The sequence below is a fragment of the Thamnophis elegans genome, chromosome 1 (genome assembly GCF_009769535.1).
Source record: "Thamnophis elegans isolate rThaEle1 chromosome 1, rThaEle1.pri, whole genome shotgun sequence".
In the NCBI taxonomy this organism is placed as follows: Eukaryota; Metazoa; Chordata; class Lepidosauria; order Squamata; family Colubridae; genus Thamnophis; species Thamnophis elegans.
In genome coordinates this window covers 141,763,265-141,790,565 of record NC_045541.1, presented here as the reverse complement: position 1 = coordinate 141,790,565, position 27,301 = coordinate 141,763,265, and the positions used below count along the sequence as shown (strand labels likewise).

Below are 27,301 nucleotides of genomic sequence, written 5' to 3'. Positions count from 1 at the left end.
GGCGTTGCCGGATGACGGACGGCTAGGGATCCGAGGCGGCGAGTTCTGCTACTAAGAGTGGAGCAAACAGTCCTACTACTTAACGCAGGGAAAGAGAACCGGAGCGCTTCTTCTACTCTCTCTCTCTCTCTCTCTCTTTTGTTGGAGAGGAGTTGATTTTTTTCACCAGGCGCCTTTTCCCCTTCCCCCCATTTCTCTGTAGTCGTTGCAAAGAGAAGGGGAAAAAACAAACAAACAGCGGAATCTGGAGGATCTCGCGCGTTGCCCTCCCTCCAGCAACCCGGGGGTGGGGGGGTTGGTGCTCTTTCGGTTGAACCTTCGGATTCCTCCAGCTTTTCCGGCCCCTCGTCGTCGCACACGTACGAGAAGACTGGCTTCCCATCAATATCACAGCCACGCGTTTCGTGGAAGGGGGACCCCCTCCTCTCTTCCGAGGGGGAAAAACAGAGAGTTTCTTCCCCCTCCCCCTCTGTGAGCGGACTGTAACCGGCGCTAGGTGGTGGTGGAGCAGCAAAAGGAGAACTTCGGGCAGATCTGCCGTGTGGAAAAAGATCGGCTTTCCTTGCAAAACTTTTTTTAAAAGCTGCCTTTTCCCTCGCCTTCCGCCGGTCGCAGTTTGTGCTCCACGATGTAAAAAAGAAGCGCAGCTACGGCACCTTTCTATCGAGACGCGGCCCGTTCCGCCCTTCAGGGTAAGGGGATTTTCTAAAATATCCTTTATTATTAAGACCCGTTTAAATAGCCGCCGTCGCAGGAGAAGCAGAAAACGGGGGTTCCCGCCTTGGCTGAATAGCTGACGTTCCTCCCTCTGCACCACCAAGTCTCTCTCTCTGATTCCTTGAGCATTTCTAAACCGGGGCGGGGTGGAAGGGAAGCTCCTGTTAGCCCTGTGCATACTTTTATTTATAATAATGCACCGTTTGTGAGAGATGAAATGTGCCTGCCTAATGGGAAGTTTCATTTCGAACGGAGGGAGGCTTTCCCATCACGGAACAAGTGAATGTCTGAAGCCATATGTGTTTATCCTGTTTCTTTTTATATTTTATCCTCCCCAAACCTATGAAGTTAAGAAGACTGCTTTGACCAATACTTTATATGGAAAAACAAGCTACTTGCTCCCTCTTCCACTGACCTCATCAGTTTGAACTTGCTGTGTGTGTGTGTGAGGGGGGGGAGGCAGAGAGACCATGTATCTGGGAAAGGGGGGTTCGCTAAAGCACTGTTGCTATCTGATTTCTTTCTCCAGATACCCAGATTGTGAGAAGGAGCTCCCATTTCCTCCAGTCGTGATGCTAATCCGAAAAGTCTTGCTCTTCCTTCAGTGCTGCTGGCCTTCTTTGCTGCTTCACTGGATGCTCCATCCTATGTGGGGCTTCATTCAGGTAATGGAAGAACTGTTTTTTCCCCCTTCCCTTGCAAGGGTGCCTTTCTTGGGTTTAGTCATTGACTGAGTTCCCAATGCAGCCTTAACTTCTGCAGAAAAGTACTTCGCAAACTGCTAATGAAATTACTTTGGCAGCAAAATAGCTGAATTCAGAAGGAAGGTGCAAAAGTGTCTGTTGATAGTAAATTCAGTTATTTCCATTCTGCATATATGGCTAATAAGGGTAGAGAAAACCTCACAACAGCTGTTATATGGTTTTAGCAATGTTGTGTTATTGTAGTTTCTGTCCATGTATCCCTTGCTTTCAACTCTTTTTAAAATTGCACCATTGGCATATCTGTGCACAGCTAATAGTGTGGACGCTAGCTCTTTGGCAGATCTTGATCAGGCTGTTAATTTTAGAAGTGTCACAAGTTTCATGTTTATCAGTACAAATGAATGTGGCTATTACTTTAAAAGTCAGAGGTTTTGGAGATAACTATAAAAGGAGAAACACTTTCTCAAAATCATTGTTGATTACGTTCATAATATTTGATGTTGAAGTGCTTGGTATTTTTATTATTTGATTGTTAGTTCTAAAGTGATTTGTTCCACATATCCTCCATCACTGCACTTAAGGCTTTGTGACTTAATGTGTCAGAGAAAGTAGGATTTTGAATACCAGTTTTGATGCTACAAACAAGTGTCTAAACCTATGGTAAGACTCTCAGTCTTGTACTTTCAGAGAAGGAACTATAGCAGCAAGCTTGGATGATGTGACTGAGCACAGAGGAGGAGAGTATGCTGAAGCTACTTATTTCTATTCTGGCATTTGCACCCCTCCCCTTCCAGTAACATTGGATTGTGGTGTTAGTAGTGGAAGCACTGGAAATCAGTCTAGTATGTGTCCTTGGCAGTGAAGATAGCTGTACTTCAAAAAAATTTGGAACCTCTTCTGTAGGTGTGGCCTGCTTTCCAGGTCCACTGGTGGAACCTCTTCTAACCGGTTTGGTAGATTTGACGAACCGGTTCTACCGAATAGGTGCGAACTGGTAGGAACCCACCTCTGCTGTACTTTTTCTCTGCTAACTTGTTCCTTGGTGTCTTAAATTGCCCTTCTATTTGCTGCTTTGGATTTGAATAGGAAAGACCAGTGTTAGTTTCAGGTTTGCCACAGTCATATGTAATTTGGTTTTGTTGATTATAATCCAATTTGTTTTCATACAAGAAGCAATGAGGAATGCATATTTACATCCCATTTTTGCACAGCAGTTCAAGAGAGCATGTGCAGTGATCCTCCCTCCTATTTATCTCTACCACGAGCAGCACTATGAGATAGGTTGAATTGAAAGAGGCCACCTGACCCAAAGATGTTTAATGAATTTCTGTGGCTGAAGTTGGTTGCAGCCTAGGTCTTCCTTCTCCTAATCTAAACACTAAACTGGCTCTCTTTTAGGCTAAGAGAATTTGGCTTAATTTAAAGGAAGAGTAATTAGTAGTATGAATCCTAATTAGATTTGTTCAGATGTAATTGTCATTGAGCCCAGTGACACTTTCAACTAAATATGATTAGGCTTGCTGCCTGTGTGGTATTAAAGTACCAATTGTGATTCTAGGCACACTTGTCTGAAAATAAACTGAACTGGATTAGATTTATTTGCAAATAAATTTTCAAAGGATCATATAACGATATAAAGATATGGGAAGAGGGCTCAAGATGAATGGAAATAAGATAATCAGACCTAGAACTCAGAACATCTGAAAATATTTTCTAATATTTCAGTTGAAGTTTTGAGTGAAATGCTGGAGGTGTTAGGGAACTGTTTCTGAACAGAGTTTTAAATCTGGAAAACGTCTGTGTTGATTCAGGTTATATTTTATTTGACCTAAAAAGTTCTAAATATTTTTAAGTTTACAATGTTCAAAATGAGAGTATTGTTAGAAGCTTAACCTCTGGATAAATTATATGAGTCTGCTCCAAATCATTTTAACATTTGGTCTGTCTTAACTGATTGGTATATTTAATGGAAAAATACTTAATAATTGAACTAAGATAAATTAGATGATACATGTGGGTAATGTTACTTAGGGAAGTTCCCATAACAAGAAAAGTATAACAACCTAACTGTATCACATATTTTTTACACTCCAATGATGCTCTTTTCAAATAAATATGTATCTATAAAGCCACTTCTGGCATTCTGCCATTGATTTTAGGCTTTGGATACATAATTCAATTCTAATATATGTTGCATGAATCCATACATAGATAGTATTATTTTGTTTTTATTTATGAACAGTGCTTGTACATTTGTTTTTAATTATATTCCTGGATGTCTTCCACATTTTATGATAAATATTCATTGTTAATCCCCCATAGTACTATTTTTATTGCCTTATCCTAAATTTTCTAAACAAAACCCAAACCTCAAAAACTATAGCATTGGTTGCCTCACTGAAAAGGATGCAGGTTACAATATGCAAGGGATCCAAGTCTTTTCCAGCATATTTAAATGCTCAATGCTCTTGAGCTTAGTATCTACAAATACGTTTGTTCATTTGGAGTAGGACTTCATCCTTGATTGTGTTGACAGGAAGAGGGCTTTCTAAGACTCCTGACAGTAGTGGCAAAACAAGGTTTTCCAAATAGACTAATTTTATTAGCATTTTGGCACAAGATCTGATGCAACTATGAATTGAATGCAGACTGAGTCAGCTTGTCAGCTTCTGGTTTCAATTTGCCATGCAGTTTGACCTTGACATTTATATCTGGCAATGACTAGTGATCATTATAATACATATAGGGATAACAGCAAAGGCTGCAGTTATGCTGACAGTATCTATTCTTAATGACACCAGCAATATTAAAGTAGCTAGCTGTTCAGAAATGAATCTGTTAGTAAGTAGGATACCAATAATCTATTTCAGGCAGCCGCAGTATAGCCCAATTAATTAGAGTTGATTCTTTGCTTATAATCTGGCTTGGTCTTGATGGGGTCACTGATAACTTGAGTACTTAGAAGACATAGAAAACTAAGTTTTGCTCTTATAAAGGTGGCAGACTGTGTACGTGTTAATATTTAAATTATTTGGTTTAAGTTTCTCTCTGTTGGTCTTTAGATCTATCAGTTGTCCAACGCGAAAGTAAGATTCTCACTTTGCTGCCTGTGATGCTTTAGAATCTGGGTGGCTAAATTAGCTTACATAATTGAAAACTGGGCATGTTTACAAGGCAGATATAATTATAAGAAAATAACTGCTTTTTAAAACCAAGTACCCTTCAATCAATCATTTAAACATACATAAGCAACTGTTATATAAGCTTTGTAGATAATTAACATTATGCAAAACAATAATATATTGAATTAGGTAGTAAAATCAAAGCATTTTCAAGTACAAATTATGGGACAGTATCTATTTTTATTTGCTTTTGTGCTTCTCAAAGTGCACACAGAGATGTATATTTTTTTCTTGTTATCAAGAAAACTATGGTGAAATGTCTGTATCAACAGGAGTCAAACTCAACTCATAGGATCCTTAGAGTTATGCCAAAATATTAATCGAAAAACTTAATGGAAATGTATACATGAGCTTGCCTTTATATTATGCCTGGGAGAAAAGTGTTAGATTTGTGAAATGCTGTGATTTTATCAACATAAGCAGTTTTTGTTCCTGTTGGATTATAAAAATAAAATTAACCACCATACAACATGAGTTTGTGAACTAGATTCCTGTAGAATTTAAATGACGGATAATCCCACCAGAGTTAAAAAAAATAATATTATAGTATTATCTTTCAGCTCAGTGCTATATAGAATTGTGTGATATCTTGATGTTCTACTTGAATAGGATACACTTTGATTAAAGAGCGGGTTAAGGACTGAATGCTGGCTCTAACCTTTCTATGGTGAATCTCCAAAAGATTCCTGTTCCCTTTGCTGAATGCTAGGAGCCACCATACTTTATAAAATCAAAAATATCCTATATTTTAAAATTTAACTGTTAATATTGTGTTGCTTCTCCTTCCCTTGTTTGCTGCTCTATACTGCTGCTCTTTTGATGCAAACTTCATAATCAAGAAAATATTTGTTATTCGGCAAATTAAAAACATTAGAAATATTAGACAGTTTAAAATGTGATATCCTCACAGTTAGTGACAAATAATATAGTATTTTCCGTTCATTCATATCAGTGAAAATTCATTTAAGACTACCAGCAGGGAAAACCTGCAGTATATAATTTTGGTTATAGATACAATAATATGAAAAGAACAACAGGGGGCAGAGGATGAGTTTCATGCTTCATTTTTAGGTAAAATGTAGCTCCATTGTCTTGGGCTTATAAGAAGGGATAACAGAGAATTTGAACCAGCACGAAGTTTGATGAGGTCTTGGACAAGATGCATTGGTAGACTCTTCCAATGCTACATGGCAAAAACCTAACCGTGCAGATAGAAATCAGTAGTGATAAGCAATTATGTAATGGATGATGGTGAAGATGGAAGATGGTATTCTGTAATTCAGATTTGCCTAAATTCTGTGGCGCTATTACCATTTCAGCTTTATAGATGACTGAATTGGGGTAAGCAATTCAATACTTTTCAGTGAAGGTAGATTCCTACAACAATGGGCTGCAATAGCCATCAATTATGGAGACTAGGAGCAATGATTCAAAAGCTCATCTTCTCTACCCACTATTAAACTACATCATAAATTTACACAGAAGATCATGTACTGGGCCTGTGCTATTGCAGAGAGGCTGAAAGTATCCACTTCCATTAAAAAAACAACAACACTTGCTTGTTACTTTGAAATCCATTGAGCTTCTCAAATTTCCCTTTTTCCTTCTTTCATGTAGTCACAAGAAATACGGAAGAAATGTTCCTTTTTATTTATAATAGCCATAATAAATCAACTGACTCCATATTGTCTCTTCTGGCCAAATGTAGCTCTTGTGTCACATATTTGGCCAGTCAGGAAGGGCTGCAAGAGTCCCTACCTTTTATGATACGAAGAGATGGCGCCCAAGACCGGCATGTGCTTTTTGGTGGCAACCTCAATGTTTTAGAACACTTTTCTCCTGAGAAATACCTTTCTCCTTGCAGATGTGTTGTAAAGCTCCAAAGGCCATCTTGATCTGAACTGTCTAGGCTACTTTGATGAGAGTTTTTAAAATTAATACTTCTTTATAAACTCTCTTTGGAGATAATGTGTTAATTTTTATTGTTGGTTCTAGTGAGAACAACCAATATTCTGTAAAATGGGATAACATATAAGCTGGTGTATGACTAAAATTTGTTTATGATTGAGAACAAGAGAGAGTATTCTCCAAAACTCAAAAATTATGCTGCTCAAGTTTGATTTCCAAAAGGACAGATTTCAGTCCCTTTCTGTCAGTCTGTTCCTTCCCCTCTCTCTATATATGTGATATAACATTGCTCCTCCCAGCTCTATTCTGAAAGAGCTCTAATAGCTGTTTTCAGGGTGGTCTTTAACATTCTTGAAAGGCTTTTTGATTTTAAAGTAAGAATTATGGGGGGAGCTTTGTAAATAAGGGGAAATATATGAAACAAGCAGATTCTGCAGATAGTAGGAAAAATTAGATTTCTTTGAAGAAAGTTCTGAAGTAAATTGCAATAGTTATAAGTTGGCACAGCCACTTTATTCTTAAGCCAGGATTGTCAAACTTCCGGGGCACGGGCCAGATGCGTCATACTCTGGCCATGCGCATGCCCAGTTTATCGAAGGGGGGGAAGTTCCAATATGTCATGTGACGGCGACATGCGTTTGACACCCCTGGTCTAAGCTGATCAGAACTGGTCCTTATCTACAGATAATGACAGAATGTCTCTATAAAGAATTCAGGTATTATAAATCTTCAAAAAGAGCAATGTGCATATGAGATAATGTAATCTTGCTTTCATGCTTAATTATATGCATATTAGTTAAATGAGTGTTTCAATCCAAGGGCTGTTTTCCTTTCTGGATATTATCTTTTTATCATAATCATCATCATCATTATGTTAATTCTCTTTAGCTTGTTGCTTGTTTAGTTGGGATATTGCTCAACAAAATGGGAACCTGGCACCAAGTTTCCAGGCTTAAGACTGAAAATAATCTGAATTCTTTCTGGAAAAAGATTGTACTAGTTGGAGGGAGGTTAAAGAAGAAATAGAAACACTTTCCCTTTTAAAACCATTGTAACCTTAAAACACCATTTATGCAATTTCCAACCATAATAATAATTTCTATTTACAATGCCTTTTTATTACTACACTATTTTTGATAGTTATTGAAATAAACTGTACATGACCACATGTTGTCAATTACCCATTATAAATGAAAGCATGATATTAATCTGTTAAGTCATTGCTTGGAATTTGATATCTAAAACATAGAGGATATTTACCATTCAGGAAGTGTGTATGTGTTGTGTGTGTGTGGTCAGTGGTGGGTTTCAAAATTTTTTAGAACCTCTTCTGTAGGTATGGCCTGCTTTGTGGGAGTGGCTTGCTGGCCATGTGACCAGGTGGAAGTGGCTTGCCAGCCATGTGACTGGGTGGGCATAGCCAACTTGTAAAATGTGGTGAAACTCACTTAACAACACTCTTGCTTAGCAACCAAAATGTTGGCTCAGAAACTCTGGCATTTGAAGCATGCAAGTCTTAAAGCTGTCAAGTTACAAGACCCTTGCATCCCTAACCCTTTAGAAAAAAAACCCCAGGGGTGTTCAAACTTGACAGATTTAAGACTTGTGGACTTTTAACTCCCAGAATTCCTCCTCGCTCTTCATCTTGATTTGCGGATGGGCGGGGGGAGGGAGCTGGAACCGGTTCTAAAAGGCACTGTAGATTTGTGGAACCTTTTCTATAGCAGGAACCCATCCCTGGTGTGTGTGTGTAGTGGGTGGTGTAGCATTAAAGTAAAGGTCATTTCCTTGCTAATAATTTATAGCATCTTCTACTGCCACCAAGCAAATACTGAAAAAAATACAGAAGCTAGTCTGATTATAATTATAATAGTGAAGTAGTGGTTGTATGACAATACACAATATTATAAATCACTAGTAAGGAAAAGGCCAGTTTCCTGTAAGTTGGGTCAGCTCCTGCTGACTATTTATGACAGATTCAAGCATGATATGATGTGCAAGTCGAAGTAATCTTTACTGTTTATTCTGTTTTCAAGGCTATATTGAACATGGCTTTAAATGTGTCTTTGCATTTTAAATGCAAATTGTAGCTGCAGACTGAGATAATTATTAGGATTGCAGCAGACAGAGAGAAAGAGTAACAATGCATGAGCTTAACCCTTCCTCCCCTCACAAAAATGGCTCCTGGGACTGCACTGAAAGAAAATCCTTTGTTCATATGAAAGAGCTTTTTTACTTTAGCAACTAAAGCAAGTCCTTTTCCTCAGGACTGTAGCAGCTGATATTTTTGTCTTGTGAAAAGTACATATAAAATATATTCACAACTAGTTCAGACTGTGCACACAAGCAGAAAACAGTGAGCTAGGAGTAAAGGAAAGTGTGTTGGAGGCTCTTGATTGAATACTGCTCTTCTCTTTCCCTTAAGTTCAAATTAGTTTCATGGCACAATATAATCCTAAGGCAAAAAGAGTCTAAATTTTGTGTAAGAAGTGTTGGGGGAATGAGAAAAGTCAAAATGATTGCGGCAATGGTTCAGTCATAGATGCCATCTTGACTTTTATGACCCCACTCTGTATTGTTTCTTACCACTGGTACTCATCAATTAATAAATAGTGGCTCCTTTTTAAAACATCTTAAAATATTTGTCCTTTCTAGTATTAAATTTGTACCGCTGAAGTCTAGGATATATACCCGTATTTTTTGGACTATAAGATGGACCTTATTCCCTCAAAAAAGAGGGTGAAAATCTGGTTGCATCTTATACATTGAATTCGGCATTTTGGCCCACCCCCTTTGCAAAAATGGCCATGCATAGCCTTTAGGGGACTTCCAGAGTGCTCCTGGGTGCTGGGGAGGGCAAAAATGACCGAAAAACAGCCCATTTTTTGCTCGCTTTTGCCCCCCTCCCAGTCCCCAGGAGCACACCTAAAGGCTATGCATTCCCTTTTTTTGACAAACAATGGGCCCATTTTTGTGAAAAATGGGCTGTTTTTTGCTTGTTTGGGGGGGCAGCCCCCAGGAGCACTCTACAAGCTTCCTAAGGGCTATGCATGCCCTTTTTTTTGACAAAAAAATGGTCCATTTTCGTGAAGGGGAGGTCTGCAGAGTGCAAAAACTTTTTTTTTAATTTGCCTCTTCAAAATCTTGGTGCATCTTATACTCCAGTGGGTTTTATACTCTGAAAAATATGGTATATTACATGGTTCAAAACACTACTTTATTTTCGAGTTTTAATTCAGGTAGGAATTACCACTTGATTCTCTGTCATTCCTTCAACTGGTTTGCACTGGCGACAATGCAATAACTAATATAATCTGTTATATAATTTAATCTAAAAGAGGATTGCAGAGTGCAGGAGTTTTGTGAACAAGTTGAGAGAACTGCAGACCCATTGGATGTGGAGCCTCAGATGCTGGCTGCGTTATTCTAATATATGATGAAATTGTAGATTACAGAGTATCTACCAAGGGTTCACTTAAAAAATAAATGTCCCAAAGCTTTGGCCATTGTCATAGCTGTTCTAGTATAACAGAATCCTCCTGAAAAATCATGGTAACCCCTTTGGACCTCCATAATTTTTTAAAAGGCATAAGCACTCTGTACTGTAGTTTATGTCAACAGATGTGACAGGTACTTATGCCTTTTAATAAAATGTGTGAAAAGGCTACCAGGCTCCTCCTGGGTTTTGCCCCAATAGACTATTGACCTCTTCTCTTGTCCAACAATGTTTCCTGAACATTGCAAATGAAAGAGTTAATTAGTCAGTGCCAAAGATGCTAGGCCAAAATGGTAATTGTTGGGTAATGCAGACATCTGTCTCAGAATAGCCCCCTAAATCTGTCAAGAAGATGCAATAATTTTGAAGGAGATGCCCACTTGGCTGTTCGCACCAAGGGACATGATTTAACACTCAGGAAAGCTTCATACTTATTTCATTTAGTTTAGGGGGAAACCTAAATAGGGTTAGGGAAACCAAATCTGAAGGATAAAGGTCATGCACAATATGGAGGGGAAGACAGTTGTGGGTAAACATTCAAAATGGCCAAGTTCATTCAACCAAGTGAAGAACAGATTCTTCACATAAAACTTAATTAAACAGCGGATTTTGCCACTACCATAAGGCTACTAGTTTTAAAAGGAGTTAGGTAAATTGACAGAATTGACAGAATATGCACTAATATTCTAAAAGTTACATATGACAGAAAGTAATATAAGATGTTTATTTTTTATTTTTCAATTTTATTGCATTTTTATATCTCTTAATACTTTATATTCTATACAATATGTTTACAGTATTAAAGAGTTGCCCTGTGATGTGATGGATGACAAATAAATTTAATTAAAAAAAAATAAAGTTAAGATTTTGTTAGTTGAATAATTAAAAGCAATGTTTTTAAAGTATGGTCCTGGATCCTGTGGGAGTCCAACAAGATCCTCTCAGTGGTCTGCAAAATCAAAATCATTTGCTAAGTTGAAAAATAATACAACATTAAAATCCCAACAAATAATCATAAGAGGTGATAGTAGCAGCAAAAGTGTTAATTTTAATTTTTAATATGAAAATACAAATATAACCCAGATAAACAAAAGCTTCTTAGGGATCTTCCAGAATATTTAAAAGTGAGAAGGTCCTGAGAGAAAAGGTTTAAGAAACATTAATTTAGAATATTAAATATAAACACAACAGGAAATATTCTGTCAGTGTTAATTAGTTTAGGATATCACTAAACAACCATAAAATTATTAGACTTTTTATATAGAAAAAAGTCTAACATAGTATTAAGAAAAACACTACTACATATTACTGCATAGCTAAATAATTGTTGTATAATAACAATTTCAGTGTTGACTGATTAATGCATATTAGAATCTATACAGAGAGAAATAGAGAGAAGAAAAATAAGGAAAACAAAATAAATTTATTGAAGATTAAATACAAAAAATTATTGAGGAAAAAGAAAAAGGGAAAATTTATTAGAGTTTTTAAATTGTTCCCTGCTCTTTTTCTAAATACGTCAGATCTGTTAATTTACCATATTGTAGACAATTAAACCCCATTAAAAGTCAAAATGTCAGTAATTCGTTTTCACTTTCATTTCAGCTTCATTTAAACCCAGTTTTTGAAAGTATTGGCCTTGATTGATATTAGGGGGATCAGCAATAGCAATAGCAGTGGACTTATATACCGCTTCATAGGCCTTTCAGGCCTCTCTAAGCGGTTTACAGAGAGTCAGCATATTGCCCCCAACAATCTGGGTCCTCATTTTACCCACCTCGGAAGGATGGAAGGCTGAGTCAACCCTGAGCCGGTGAGATTTGAACCGCTGACCTGCTGATCTAGCAGTAGCCTGCAGTGCTGCATTTAACCACTGCGCCACCTTGGCTCAAAAATACTAATAAGATGTCAAAATAAAAAAAGATAGAAGTTAGTAACGGACCAGGTTATTACATATAACGCCTGAACCAGGCCAAACTGGTAGAATCCCACCCCTGACTCACATTGATGTTTTCTCTTTTGTTTCAGAGTCCAGAGCAAAGAATAATAAGTTCAAATTTCAGAAAGCAGTTTGCAATTGAATTGCCACTTAGCAATGGAACGAGTTCCTCCCAAAGCTGGGTGTGCATTGCTTTCATTGCAAGTTTCAAGCAGAAGCTAAAAAAATATTTATGCGGGATATCTACTCTTTCACTCTTTTTTAGAGAGAAGATAGGATCATCCATTGTAGAATAAACCTATTGTAGAGAAGGGGAAATTCTTGTGAATTAGCTACATCAGCAGGGAATGTATGGTTGCGGACCCAGTGCTTGCTGAGTTTTAAAGACTACATTGATGTGAAGAAGAAAGTGTTGAAACTGGAAAAGATGAAGAAGACTGTAGAGGTTGGAGTAAAAAGAGAAAGACAAGAAATGTAATGGTGGGCTATTTTTATCAGGCTTATACTAAGAGATTTCCCTAGCCTTCTATGTTACCTGGCTTTCAATCAACCAATTATCCAGTCAGAGAATAGAGTGGTGCCTCAAGCTGGAATGTCAATAGGGAGAAAAGAGCCAGAATCTACACAAGTAAGATGTGGCCTCCATAACCAGAGCTGAAGCTGGAGGGCCTTTTGAAACAGTTGGTGAGACAATAGCAGTAAAAGAATCAAGCTGCTACTTCAAACATGATTTAGTCTTTCCTTAAGTCAAAGAGTCTGTTGTTCGTGACAGCTGTCACCAGGTTCTCTACATCTGTGTTTGTCAACCTCAGCAGCTTCAAGATGTGTGGAACAACTCCTAGTATTAGTCAGCCACATCTACAAGTTCACATGTGTTAAAGTTGCTGAGGTTGAGAAACACTGGTCTACACACCATTGGAGAGTTAGTTACTATTTGCTTTTAGGTTATCCTACTTAGCTTGCCATCTTTCTATCTACAACGGTCTCTATTACACCTACAATTTTATGTGTAGTATGATGGAATTATTTGCTGTACATGAGCATTGTTTAGGTATGGTTAAACTTAGCCATAAAATACCGGAGATGGGTTGTGTAGCTTCTTTCTGGTTTTTTTGAAGTCTGCTTAATAGATGAATGGTACTGCATTGGCAGTATTCAAACAATCCTTCAGAGTTCTTGAGGGCTCCCTAATGAAATGGCTTTTTTATTTACCTTAAGAGAAGGGCTGGCACACTCTTTATGAATAAATTTGGTGCCCCTAAGTTTAGTAATAGGTTTCAACATGCAGTTTTAAAACAGTGAGGATTTTTTACATGTAGAGTTTCAAGTTTCTTTGTAATTCAGCCTGCCATTAAAAAAATTGCCTACTTTCCCTCAGGTATTTAAGATATAAAATACTACCTTCAAGGGATCAAAGGAAAAATACTTTAAATTCTTTCATCTGGCCATGTGATTATTTGCATTGTGCCAATGTACTGGTAGATTTCTTCGGAATGTACAAGCTGCATATATATAATTTTGTTCTTGTTAGAGTGAAATCAAAGAAATCACAATGATTCCTTTTCAGCAGCATATAGTAGTCATACACTAAGCTAAATAAAATAACCATAAGTATAATTGTTAATACCATTTTTCATGTTTTCCGATTTTGGTCTAAATGGAGTTGATACCTATGTCTGTGTGTAATTTCCTATTGAGACATATATTAGTTTCACACTTCAGTTTAGTAACATACTGATTGTAGTATTTGGCAAAACATAAACTTTAGCAGATTTGCATAAACTACTTTAGATATTGATTACAAATTATAGAAAAATAGAGGAACTTTAATCATGCTATCATGTGATCCTCACATAATCCTAGATATGTTGATTCAAAAGTATTTTATTTCAAATTAATGAGTTTTACTCATTAATGCCTGCAATGCAATTAAGATGTGTTTTCAGACATTCTATGGATGTGCATCATGCTTCTTGCCTCACTTTCAGGAAGCACGGCTGAAAGTTGTATACACATTGTGGTTCTCTTTGTGTTGTCATTGCCTTTTCCCAAGAATGATGATTGACAACAGCCTTCTCAGAGTGGTATCCTTCTAATGTGTTATTGGTTGCATGCTTGGACAGGGCTCAGTACCTAGAAAGGGTAAATAACCCTATCAGCAATGAAATCAACACTAATCAGCTGTAGGTCTTGTGAATATATTATTTATATATGCAAATATATACAGTACATACAAACAAGCAAAATAAAATTAGGGGTGTATAGGAATAGATTCTGGAGTTCTGCCATAAATATGTCATCTGACTTACAAAATGTCAGTTGATTCATGGTGTGAATTTTGGTTAATTTATTGGTGAAAACATATACTATAAAATAGTATGGAGAAAGCATTTTTCGTTTCTTTTTAGGTGATATAGGATTGTGCTACAACAAGAATTGTTTAGGAGAAATAGTGCTGACTTAGAAACAACTCTTCTGTCTTTAAAATAGGGCCTGCAGTTAATTTTCTATACATTAAAATGTCTTTTTTTTTTAACTTATTGTATATATTTGTGGCTAAGTGAAGAACTTTAGGTGCCAAAATATATCCCAAAAGATAGTTTTGGCATATCCGCAGATAGGCTTACTTGCTAGTATATATGATATTTTTTTAAAGGTACCCATATATCTCTACATACTTGTGGATAAGCCCATCCGTGAATAAGCAGACCCTCCAATTTTTAAACAAACTACCATGAAAAATGTATCAATTTATCTGTGGGTGGTTCATTTTTCATGATATTTTTGTTAAAAATTCAAGGGTTAGTTTATTGATTATGTATTGATTAGGTATTATTTAGGTATACAGGTAGTCCTTGACTTACAACAGTTCATTTAGTGACTATTCAAAGTTACAACGGCATTGAAAAAAATGACTTATGACCATTGCAGCAGATCCAAGAATTCCCTGCATGGAAGAATTCATTGTACTCTAGATCAGTGATGGGCAACCTTTTTGGCGTGGTGTGTCAAAAATCGGCAAAAAATCGAGCATAACTCGCGTTGTGTGTCACTTCGACAAAAACATAATTTTCCTCAATTTATAGTTTAAACTACAAAAATATATAATTGCAATATAATTGTATTTAATAAACCAAAAACAAATTATTTAACATAGCTGCTTAGTAACTTCTTTGTTCATCAGTCGATTTCGTATGTTGCCCTTGATATTATTATCAGTATCACTTACCAACGGTCCTGCTTAGCAACCAAAATGTTGGCTCAGAAACTCTGGCATTGAAGCGTGCAAGTCTTAAAGCTGTCAAGTTACAAGAACCTTGCACCCCTAACCCTTTAGGAAAAAAACCCCAGGGGTCTTCAAACCTGACAGCTTTAAGCCTTGTGGACTTCAACTCTTCAACTAAAAGAGAGACTGATAAATATTAAAAAAAATAAAACCAAAAAGCAGCTACTGCAGTGGCTTAGAATTTTACTCAATTACTGTTGAGCCCATGGAAAGTTCTGCAGCCCCAGGAGCAAAGGAAGGGGGACGGAGAGAGAGAGATTGGCTGTTTGGGGTGCTTGAAACCACCTGGCCCTCCCCAAAGGAAACCCTCATTTGCAGGATGAGCCTCGACTGGCTCTGCCCAGCGGGGTTACCCCAAGCGCCATTGGGCAGCGACAGATGTTTATCCTTTTTCCTTCGGCTGCTTCAGCTGGGACTTCAGACACCCCAAGGGAGGGACTTTATCGGGCCTCCCCCTCCCCACCCTTTGAATGAAGGTGTGATATGGCTCCTCCATCCCTGCTCTTTAACCCAGCCAGAATTACAGGAGGGCTGCCCCCGTTCTGCTTTCCGGGGTGGATCTTAACCGAGGGACACCAAGACCCCAGAATGGGTGGGGGGTGGGGGAAGAGCTTCTTGACGGAGGCCACGATCGACTTTTGGAAGTTGTGTTTTCGTAAAATAAGATTAACCTTTGGATGTGTTTGTTCCGCTCGGCCAGCGGCGTTTTCTCCCACTTAATCCCGGCGGATCCTGATATCTGAGCTGGAAAACTGCAACCCCCCGGAAATGATGACGCCCCGCTGAGTAGCTGGGACTTGCAGAAAAAGGCTGCAGAGAGAGAAGCGTTCAATCCGTAATCCGTCTGTGGGGGGCGCTGGGGACAGGCCGGGCCCCTTCTTCCCACCTCTATCCCCCCCACTCTTGAGGGACAAGCCCTTTCCCCTGTCCCAACGGTGGAATTTGAGGCTACCTCTGCTTTCCCTCTCCCTCCCTCAGTTGTGCGGCAGCGGCAGCGGCAGCTCTCAGCCTGGGCGGCAGCGTCACACAGGCTGTGGAAGGAGGGGGAGGAGGAGGGAACCAAAGAGAGCTTTTACCGAGTCTGCGCCCCACATCCAGGACCGTCCTGGCGCCTCAAGCCGCGTTTCTTCCTGCAAAGCCCTTCTGGCGTCAAGCGGAACTCTCGGGATGCCCAAAGGGCTTTGCAGGAAGAAACGCGGCTTGAGGCGCAAGGACGATCCTGGCTGTGGGGCGCAGACCCGGTAAAAGCCTCTCTTTGGTTGGTTCCCTCCTCCTCCTCCTCCTCCTCCTTCCACAGCCTGCGTGACACTGCCGCCCAGGCTGAGAGCTGCCGCTGAAACAAGTTTGGGGAGCATGTGCGTGTCACCCGAAATGGCTACGCGTGTCAGCACTGACACGCGTGTCATAGGTTCGCCATCACTGCTCTAGATCCTTCCTCCCTTTTTCATGCTGCAAAAAATAATAATAATCACCAGATGATGCTCTGACCATTATAATCTGGTAACGTTAAATTTCCCCTCCCCATTACCAAGACAAAACTGTTTTTAGTTTGTTTGAGGTTTTTAAAACCTTTTTTCTTTTTGGATTTATTTGTTGATAACTTTAAAGGCATTCATTTAATTGTGAGTTCTTTAATATATTTAGGTGTTATTTCAATCTTTGGTCAAGATAATGCTTTGTTCTTTGTGTTTGATCCAGTTTGACCTCTGAAGATACAGGAGCTGTGAAATCCTTATCAGGCACTAAGCTTCCCATAGTGCCTTACTAGAGTTTAAATCAGCCAGGTTCTTATTTTGGAGTTGTTCTTATTAATTGTTTATATAAAGCATAGATTTGCATTGCATTTGGATCCAGTGAGTGTTCACAAATGCCTTGGCTGTACTTCAGGATGAGAGATATGGATTTAAATAAAAACATAATGGTCTTTAAAGAAAGATTCAAAGATCAGATTTTAGAATGGCAACCCTGAGAATAAAAAGATATACTGATGGCCCTCGACTTAATGACCATTTGTTTAGAACTTTAAAAAGGGACTTATGACTGTTTTTTCACATGACCGTTGCAGCATCCCAGGGTCATGCGAACACCTTTTATGGCCTTCTGACAAGCAAAGTCAATGGGGAAGCCAGATTCACTTAACAACCATGTTACTAACTTTTCTGCAGTGATTCGTTTAACAATTGTGGCAAGATATGTTGCAAAATGGGGCAACTGCTTGGCAAAATAAATTTTGTGCTCAATTGTGGTCGTAAATCAAGGACTAGCCATAAAAGAAAATTGGGGGGGGGGGAACTATTTTAGAGCAAAAAAGTAAGGCAACAGAAGACATATGGCCAAACTGGGAATATGAAGCCATGCAGAAAGTAACTCTTTTTTTTCCAGTGGCAAATGCAAGAAGTTTGACCCAGACTGGGACTGTAGGGGAGACAGAAGTTTACCATCTATTTCCCACCACAAGCCCCATTCTGATTCAGATCAAACGACTATGCCCTCCACTTACTCAGTTACAAATTCAATTCTTGTATTCTAGAAAGTAAAAAAGCAAAGAGAGACAGTGGAGAACACAATGAATGCCTCTCCACAGCAGTGGATCCAGGAGGACGCCTTGGTTTACTGAGGAACTCCGGGAAATGAAGCGCCAAAAGAGACGCCTAGAGCGACGCTGGAGGGCTAGTAACTCCGAATCTGACTGAACACTGCTAAGAACCTTTATTAGGTCTTATTTAGTGGCGATATGAGCGGCAAAATGTGCCCATTTTTCCGCCCTTATTGCGTCTGCAGAATCTCGCCCGGCTGCCCTGTTTAGGATAACTCGCTCCCTCCTGAAAGGGAAGTATGCGAGTGATCCCTTACAGGGAAGAGCTGAGGAATTTGTTCAGTTTTTGTCGGACAAAGTCACTCAGATTCGGACGGACCTGGACTCCATTTGGACAGTGCCAGCAGAGATGCTGAGGGAGGGCCTTGATCAAGTTTTGTGGAGTGAGTTCCAGCTTGCCACTCCTGAGGAAGTGGACAAGGCCATTGGAGCGATGAGTACCGCCACCTGTCTACTGGACCCATGTCCCTCCTGGTTGGTTTCGACCAGCAGAGAGGTGACACGAGGCTGGATCCAGATGATTGTAAACACCTCGCTTCGGGAGGGGTCTTTCCTGCAACCTTTGAAGGAAGCGGTTGTGAGACCCCTCCTTAAGAAGCCTGCTCTGGACCCAGCGGTCCTCAAAAACTACCGTCCAGTCTCCAACCTCCCATTCCTGGGGAAGTTTGTTGAGAAGGTGGTGGCCTCCCAACTCAGCGGACCTTGGATGAAGCGGATTATCTAGATCCCTTTCTGTCTGGTTTCAGGCCTGGCTATGACACCGAAACCGCTTTGGTCGCACTGACCGATGATCTCTGGCGAGCCAGGGATAGAGGGCATTCCTCTATCCTGGTGCTTCTTGACCTCTCAGTGGCCTTCGATACCATCGACCATGGTATCCTTCTGCGGCGGCTGGAAAAGGTGGGAGTGGGAGGCACCGTCTTACGGTGGTTCTCTTCTTAACTCTCTGGCAGGTCGCAGTCGGTGTTGGTCGGAGGACAGAGGTCGACCCCTAGGCCCCTGGAATACGGGGTGCCGCAGGGCTCGGTCCTTCCCCCCTCCTATTTAACATCTACACAAAGCCGCTGGGTGAGATCATTCGACGGCACAGGATTAAATACCATCAGTATGTGGACGATACCCAGCTGTTTCTGTCCGCCCCATGCCAAGTCAGTGAAGTGGTAGAAGTAATGTGCCAGTGCCTGGAAACTGTCAGGGTCTGGATGGGAATGAACAAGCTTGCGCTGACAAGACTGAGTGGCTTTGGATGCTGCCTCCCAAAAACAGTCCAGACATTCTACTTTTAAACCTGGGGGGTGAAATCCTACACCCCTCAGAGAGGGCCCGCAACTTGGGTGTTCTCCTGGACCCACAGCTGACACTAGAACATCATTTGTCAGCTATGACCAGGGAGCTTTTGCCCAGGTTCGCCTGGTGCACCAGTTGCGACCCTACCTGGACCGGGAGGCACTCCAAATGATCACTCATGCCCTCGCCACTCAAGGCTCGATTACTGTAACACACTCTACATGGGGCTGCCCCTGAGAGTGTTTGGAGCTACAATTGGTCCAGAATGCAGCTGTGCGAGCGATATTGGGTGTATCTAGGTACATCTATGTTACACCTATCCTCCGCGAGCTGCACTGGCTCCCTATTGGTGTCTGAACACGCTTCAAGGTGCTGGCTTTAAAGCCCTACATGGCCTAGGACCTGGATGTCTCCGTGACCACCTCCTGCAACATACCTCCCAGTGCCCAATAAGATCGCACACGGCAGGCCTCCTCCGAGTTACCATCAAGCTGCGCAGTGCGTCTGGTGGCTCGCTCGCGAGAGCCTTCTCTATAGCTGCCCTGGCCCTTTGGAATGATCTATCCCCTGGGATACGGACCCTCCCCACCTCTTGCCTTCGTAAGTCTGTTAAGACCTGGCTGTTCCGGCAGGCCTGAGGCTGTTGATCTAGATTGATCTTCAGCCCCATTAAGATCGAGTGTATGTTGTGCCTTCCTTTAACTCATCTTTGTCGTATTTTAAACTTTTTAAATGCTTTTCAACTGTTTTTATGTAAGCCGCCCGGAGTCCTTCGGATTGGCGGCATACAAATCTATTAAAATTGAAGAGTTTAGAAGAAATGAACAAGGACAATGTGCTCTGTTTTCCCACAAACAGGAAACTACTATTTGAATTTAAAAAGAAGTTTCATATACCATGTTTTGAGGGGCGCCCTATAACAAAAATGAAAATGAATTGCTGACTAAGCTCATTAGACATGGAGCTGATTGTCAAGAGTATTGAAGAGAGATAATCAGTTGAATGCTTGTTCATTCTTTTGCAGATTACTCAGGGCGAACTCCAGAAGTCATGCCGCTAAGCCTCTAGTAGAGAAAGCTACAGATAATTGCCGCATATCTGCCAATGCAGACCACCTCCATTACCGCCACCGGCACCTCCACCGCCACCCACCAAGGTTGCTCGGGGCTTCATGTAAGTAGAGGTTACCACTGTTTCTTTTTACCTTCAGAAAGCCTAGGAGCATCTGAAAGATTGTTAAATCACTGATTGGGAAGAAGGCCAATATTTATTTAATGCAAAGGTAGTAATATTTTTCTAATGCAGAATGGGAAAATAGTCCATAATTCAGATTGTTGATTGTTTAAACGCTGTTTCCTAAACATGCAATACATGCAAATCCTTGAATAATGCCATATGGCAAAGCAATGCTAATGCAATGAGGGTGGCCATGATCTAGTATATAAATATGTTTATAATTTCCCCAATTTATGTTCTGTCAAACTTAATGTTACACATACTGTAGCTTTGAGTGTGAATGCATCTGCATCCATCTCCTGGCAGGAAATAGATTATCTAACCCTTTCAAGTCAAATTTCAGCCCGTGAAAACTTGTATTTACATCATCAGTATATGAATGATGCCCAGTTATATATATCATGATATATCACAAAGTCTTAAAGTGGCCCAGATTAGAGCTCCTGGTATAGAGTACAGTTTCTCAAATAGTGATAGAAGTAGCAAAGTTCCCTTATATTAATATTTTTTACTTTAAGAGGCCCATTGATATTAGTTGGATCTAATTGAAATGTTAGTTCTCATGTTAAAGGATCTGGATATCCACAGGACTAAATTCTCCCTGTGGTTCTCACCATGTGGTAGGATCAGAAAAGGATAGGCTCTCTCTGGTTCTCTTCTCTTAGGCATTGTCATCTCCAGGGCCATGGAGTAATACATCTTTTTCAATTTTAATCACCTCGTCTTTGGAACGCATATTTCCCAAGATAGACAACTCCCATTAACATATGGCTTCTTAAGAGAGCCCTGGAGTGGAACTTATTTATGTAGCTTTTTTGGTGGGGGGGGGGTATGTTGCTTGATGCTTTATGTTCCTCAGTGCTGAAGATTTTATAATTGCGTGCTGTTTATTCTGATGTTTATCTTTGATACTGTAAGTAGGGGATGGAAATTGCTCAGAGTCCTTCTAAGGTAGGACTGTCAAACTCCTGGCCTGCAGGCTGGATGTGTCATCACGGGTCACCCTATTGCCCAGTTTAGCAGGGGGGAGGAAATCCCATATGTCATGTGACACTGCTGTGACGACGTGAGTTTGACACTCCTATCCAATGGTAAAGGAGAATAATAAAGAAAGTAGTGGGGAATTTCTATCCAGTCTTATGGTATGAGGCGACTCATTAATCTGAGTTTTGTGTAAATAGGTTTTATCTTCCTAGGTTAATTCTAGATTAATAGCTAATGTAATATCACTACTTACTAGCCTCAGGATCACTGAATAGGTATTTTAAAAACAAGCAAAAAGGTCCATTTTATTTCAGGAACCTCTGGATTGTTCAGATGATTTCATTCACGTTTGGGAGAGTTTGGGCTTAACATAACGTGGCTAATTCGGCCCTTTCATCAATACATTTTTGTTACCTGCCTCTGGGACTCATTTAGTCTCTTGTAAGACCCTGTCTAAGTGTAATGATATCATTACTTATTTTCAACTTGAGCCATGATTTGCTCCTTTTTCTATTTTAGCCAATAAAAGTATATTCTGATAGTATACCATGATATCATCTAAGGTATATATTAGCTATTTCCAACTTTAAGAATTCTGTGAAGCATAAGAGAGAATTCTACAGCCAAGATGCCACAGAAAAATGCCTTTCCTTGCCCAGATCTTAACTGATATGCAGGATTATATGGGAGACAGCAATATTTTACTGTGGGATTCCAATAAACATCTTATTTAAAATATTGGTTACATATTTTTTCCTAGCTACAAGATCATCAGTTGTCAGAATTGAAAAATCTAAATATTTAAATTATACACAGACATAAAATAAAAAAGTGTTTGAAGTCTTTAGAAACTTGAGTTTCCTGCCTGCTCGTTCCAACAGTCACTATACAGGAGAATAGATGTACATAATTCTAATATCAAAATAGCAATATTGAGAATTCAATGGGAGACAATCTTATCCTCCCAGGGTAATATTTGATTTGTTCCACTCAAAGTGGCCATGCTTCAACAAAAAAGGTTCCAAAGGCAGATTGCAGTGCAAAACAACTAAACCAGAATTTATTTTCATATGTAATTGGATGGTGTTCCAACACAGATGAAGTGGGAATTATCTTTCCTGCTATGGGAAACATAGTTGTCTTCTTTTTGGTGTCAGATTAGCATGGTAAGAAAAGCAATATTATTGTCAATGATTGCTATATTTGCTTCTGCATACAACTGTCACAGATGGTGTCTTATGTTTACAAAATACCTCGGTCCATATCTGTGTTTATGTGTCAGAGCAAGCAACATTAATACAATTTCAGGCATTTAGAACATTGACTTTTCTCACAGTTATTTGTTATTAGAATTTGTTTTGCTGAATTTAGATGGACTGCCTCTATCAATTTCTCACAAACCCAAGTAAACTGTAAAGCAATTTTCTTCTTGCATTCTTTCTTATTTTATTCTGTTTTGGGAAATGTTTGCATCCAGGGATCCCCATTTCCTTTATTATTCCTTTTAAATAACTTTAAAAGTTATTTAACTTTTCTCTGGGCTAGTAAATATATTTTCTGAACACAGAATGTTTTCTTCTGATTATCCCTGTGCATGGGTTGTGTAAGTGGTGAAATTCATATATATTTTTTACTACTGGTTCTGTGGGCGTGGCTTGGTTGGCATGGGAAGGATACTGCAAAATCCCCATTCTCTCCTCACTCCTGGGGGAAAGATATTGCAAAATCTCCATTCCCACCCCAGTCTGGGCCAGCCAAAAGTGGTATTTGCTGGTTCTCTGAACTACTCAAAATTGCCGCTACAGGTTCTCCAGAACTTGTCAGAACCTGCTGAATTTCAGCCCTAGGTTGTGTAAGGTGACCAGATTTTCAGATTGGTAAAGAGGGACACCTTTGACCGGGGGGGGGGGGGGGTTTGATTAAAAATTTTATACGGAGCAACAAAAATTTTCATACAACGCAAAAATAGTATTGTAATGTTTTTTTTTATTTCAACATAACTACAATTTACAAATATAAATTGTAACTGTTGCCAAACATCCGAATTTTGATCATGTGACCATGAGGCTGCTGCAACGGTCGCTAAGTGTGAAAATGGTCGCTAAGTGTGAAAAATGGTCATCAGTCACTTTTTTCAATGCCATTGTAACTTTGGTCACTATATCACCTTTCTTGCCATAGTTCTTAAGTGAATAAATGCAGCTGATAAGTTAGTAACATAAGTGAATCTGGTTTCCCCATTTGACTTTGTCAAAAGGTGATTATATGACCCCAGGACACTGAAACCATCATAAATACGAATCTGTTGCCAAACATCAACATTTTGATCGCGTGACCATGAGGATGCTGCAACGGTCGCTAAGTGTGAAAATGGTCGCTAAGTGTGAAAAATGGTCATCAGTCACTTTTTTCAATGCCATTGTAACTTTGGTCACTAAGCCCATTATATCACCTTTCTTGCCACAGTTCTTAAGTGAATCTTAAGTGAACATGTTATATCTTAAGTGAATCTTAAGTCTTAAGTGAAGATGTTATACAGTAGAACCTCTGGTCACGAACGCTTCTGACCAAAATATTCACATTCTCCCCGCTGCTGATTTCCCCTTCTGCACCATTTTTTTTTGTAAGCGCCAAATTTCCAAAATTAGGTTTTGATTCATGACCAAATCAGTTTGCGACCAATGTTATGGAAACGAATTAATGGTTGTGACCAGAGGTTCTACTGTATTCATGCCTTTACATACTCTATATCACCTCAAAATGTTGCACAGCCTTCATAAGTTTCTAATACAGATAAAATTAAATACAACATCAAACCATAAAAAAGTAAAATTAACCTGGCTGGAAAATCCTATGCCTGTCTTGCTATTATTACTGACACACTTGCTGCAGTATTTGATGGTTAAAAGAAAAAAAAATATTGTTAAAGTGTGTATTATGTTCACTCCCATGTCTTGTCTTCTGCGTTGATTTTGAATTCATTAAAAGAGCTTATTTTACATCAATCCCTCTCATATTATTCCTCCTATGTTCAATAAATCCTAAGAGACAGCATACTATACATGAAATTCCTGTAACTCTATATTTAGTAAATTGTGGAGCTGAGTTTATCCAATTAACTCAGTTTTTGGACTTGAGTAATCACATACAATAAAGGAAATAAAACTATTTAGAATGAAGTGTAGTTGGCTATTAAAGGTGATTAAGGGTGTCATGCAGAAACAATTATAGTTTTGATCAGGAAAATACCCTAAAAAAACCCTTTTGTTCTTTCAGGGTTTTCTTTAATGATTTTTCCATGGCACATCACATATTGTTTTGAATAATAAAACAGCAGCTGCACATTTTAAAAAACCTACATTATTTTAAAATGCATTAAAAAATAAAAGAAAGAAACCCAGCACACTTACCAGAAAGTTTCTTTTCCCACCATTTGAGCAGTCCTCCAACCTCCGTACCCCTCCCCTCTGGAAAATCCTGGAAGTAACACTGGCGACCCCTCTAGCCATTTCCTGCAGCTCTATGGTACTAGATCATTTTTTTCTTATAAAATAAGGTAAAAAAGCGGCACGGGGGGGAGGTCCGTTTTGTTGCTTTAACGTTTTAATATCTTTAGTGAAAGTACTGAGACAGAGACAGAGAGGTTAGACAGGGTGTCTTTTGTCTTGCCCCGGTTAGGATTTCTTAAGCAAATCCATTGGGCTTTCAACATGAAGCCAGAAAAAAAAAATCGGGACTTTTTTAAAAGGCGGAGGGACGCGGGAAAAATTGTTAAAAATCGTGACTGTCCCGCTGAAATCGGGTCATCTGGTCACCCTAAGGTTGTGTGGTATTTTAAAAAAAGGGTTTGAGATGGCGCTGTCGGTGCACATCCTCTCACTCCTCCCCTGATAAAAGTTTTTCAGACTTTGAATCATCAGACTGTATGGACAAAGACTTTGATCTGGATAAATAAAACCTATTTTGCCTTTAACAAGGAACAGGAATGGCAATTATACCCAAACATTCCACAGTTAGCTTAATTTCAGCTGTATCATCATCTGCCAGGCTGGGAAAATGATGATGGAGGAGGATTCTTCTACCAATTCTGAATCTGAGATTCTGGCTCAGGTATAAGTCTTGAAGCCAATCCAGTAATATCTGGCAGAGCTTAAATGTGATTAAAAGAGGTGCAAAAAAAAGTCTCACTATGAAGAATGAAGCAATTATACAACTCAATCATAATATTCCTGTTTTACAAAAAGAGATGATTGTAAAGGACCATAAAAAGAAATTAAATGAATACTTTGATAATAACCCGGCTAAAGGGACAAATGTAATGATTGTTTGGGATGCTAGTAAAGCAGTTAAGAGAGGCTATTTTATACAATATGATTGTCTGGAGAGGAAGAAATCCAGGAAAAAGATGCAAAAGATATTGGATGAAATTAGAAAGAAAGAAATTCAATCTAAAAAGACACCTATGGATAAGGTGACCAGATGTTCAGATTGGTAAAGAAGGACACCTTTGACTGGGGCGGGGGTGGGGTGGGCGGCTTGATTAAAAATTTTATACGGAGCAACAAAAATTTTCATATAACGCAAAAATAGTATTGTAATTTTTTTATTTCAACATAACTACAATTTACAAATATAAATTGTAACTCTTGCCAAACATCAATATTTTGATCACATGACCATGATGCTGCTGCAATGGTCGCTAAGTGTGAAAATGGTCGCTAAGTGTGAAAAATGGTCATCAGTCACTTTTTTCAATGCCATTGTAACTTTGGTCACTATACCACCTTTCTTGCCACAGTTCTTAAGTGAATAACTGCTGTGTAACTTGCATGTGTGAGGATGACATATAGAACTTTTTGTATCTTTGCAAACTATTCTAACTGCTGAATCATACCCCAAACTTAGGTAATAGCAATACATTTTGATCCTATGTCCAGCAGGTTCTGATTGAGTAAAAAATACACACTCTTTCAAAACTACAATAAACACATCAATCTATAAATAAGATGTGAAACCATGTGGAGCAAATATGTGTTTGTTAGCATATCAATTAATCCCCTCCTCCTTAAGTTAATACATGGATGTGGAATATAGTATGGTATAGATGTCACAAATCATGGTGGGGAAACTTTTTCTTATGGAATGCCATTGAAAAACAGGAAAGACAATAAAAAAAGATATGTGATATAATAGATATGAGGCGATCCATGTAAGTGGATGAGTTTGCAACATTTGTATCTTTCTATAATTAATTACCGGTAAATACATTTTTAATTTAACACTGATTTAATTTCACTGGTTCTGGATTGATATAATTCCAAGCAACATGCTTCTTGGTTTAAACCAAATGATAACTGCAATTGTGTTTAACAAAGCTTGGAGAACACCTGATATAATTTTCTTTTCAAGAAGCAAGTATGATGATACAAACGATACATCACCAGGTTTGTTACTGTCCTTTCCCTTATTACATAAAGATATGAGGTGGTTTGATTGGAATATTAAACTATGGAGGTGGTCTTTTTTGTACTATATTTCATCTTTTTGTACTATATTCTCCTTGTCCATGGCTATTATGATTAATACCATCACTACCATTTGTGCCAAGTATCTGTGCCCCTGGATGTTTATTATAATATTGGCACACTTACCAATTATTAATCCAAAGCAATTAGAATATTTCTCCGGTTTGTTTCAGAAAATTATCTTCTTTCTAGAAAAACATTTATCACTGATTCTTCAAGTATTTTATGAAAAATAAATGCAGATGGGGAGGTTATTCCTGCAACTAATAATTCATGACTCTGATCAGAAATGTTTAAACATTTTATGTCAAGTATTAATTTTCATCATAGCAATACTCTACTCTAGTGGCATAAGAAAGCATAAGCATAATCACCATTGTACAAACAGAAATCTTAGCCTTCAAACCATTAATGGGCTACAGTATATAGTTTTTGTGCTAA

The 27,301-nt window shown here is 39.0% G+C and overlaps 1 protein-coding gene across 1 annotated transcript in view; it reads left to right on the top strand.

The window, feature by feature from the left end:
* Nucleotides 1-279: 279 nt before the first annotated feature.
* Nucleotides 280-27,301, top strand: part of PRIMA1 (proline rich membrane anchor 1) — a 71,498-nt gene continuing 44,476 nt past the window's right edge. Inside the window, 6 exon segments of the mRNA XM_032233472.1 lie at nucleotides 280-692; nucleotides 1,247-1,382; nucleotides 20,140-20,169; nucleotides 20,171-20,207; nucleotides 20,210-20,262; nucleotides 20,264-20,288. Of these exon segments, the coding sequence (XP_032089363.1) occupies nucleotides 1,290-1,382; nucleotides 20,140-20,169; nucleotides 20,171-20,207; nucleotides 20,210-20,262; nucleotides 20,264-20,288 (238 nt within the window). The 5' untranslated portion in view covers nucleotides 280-692; nucleotides 1,247-1,289.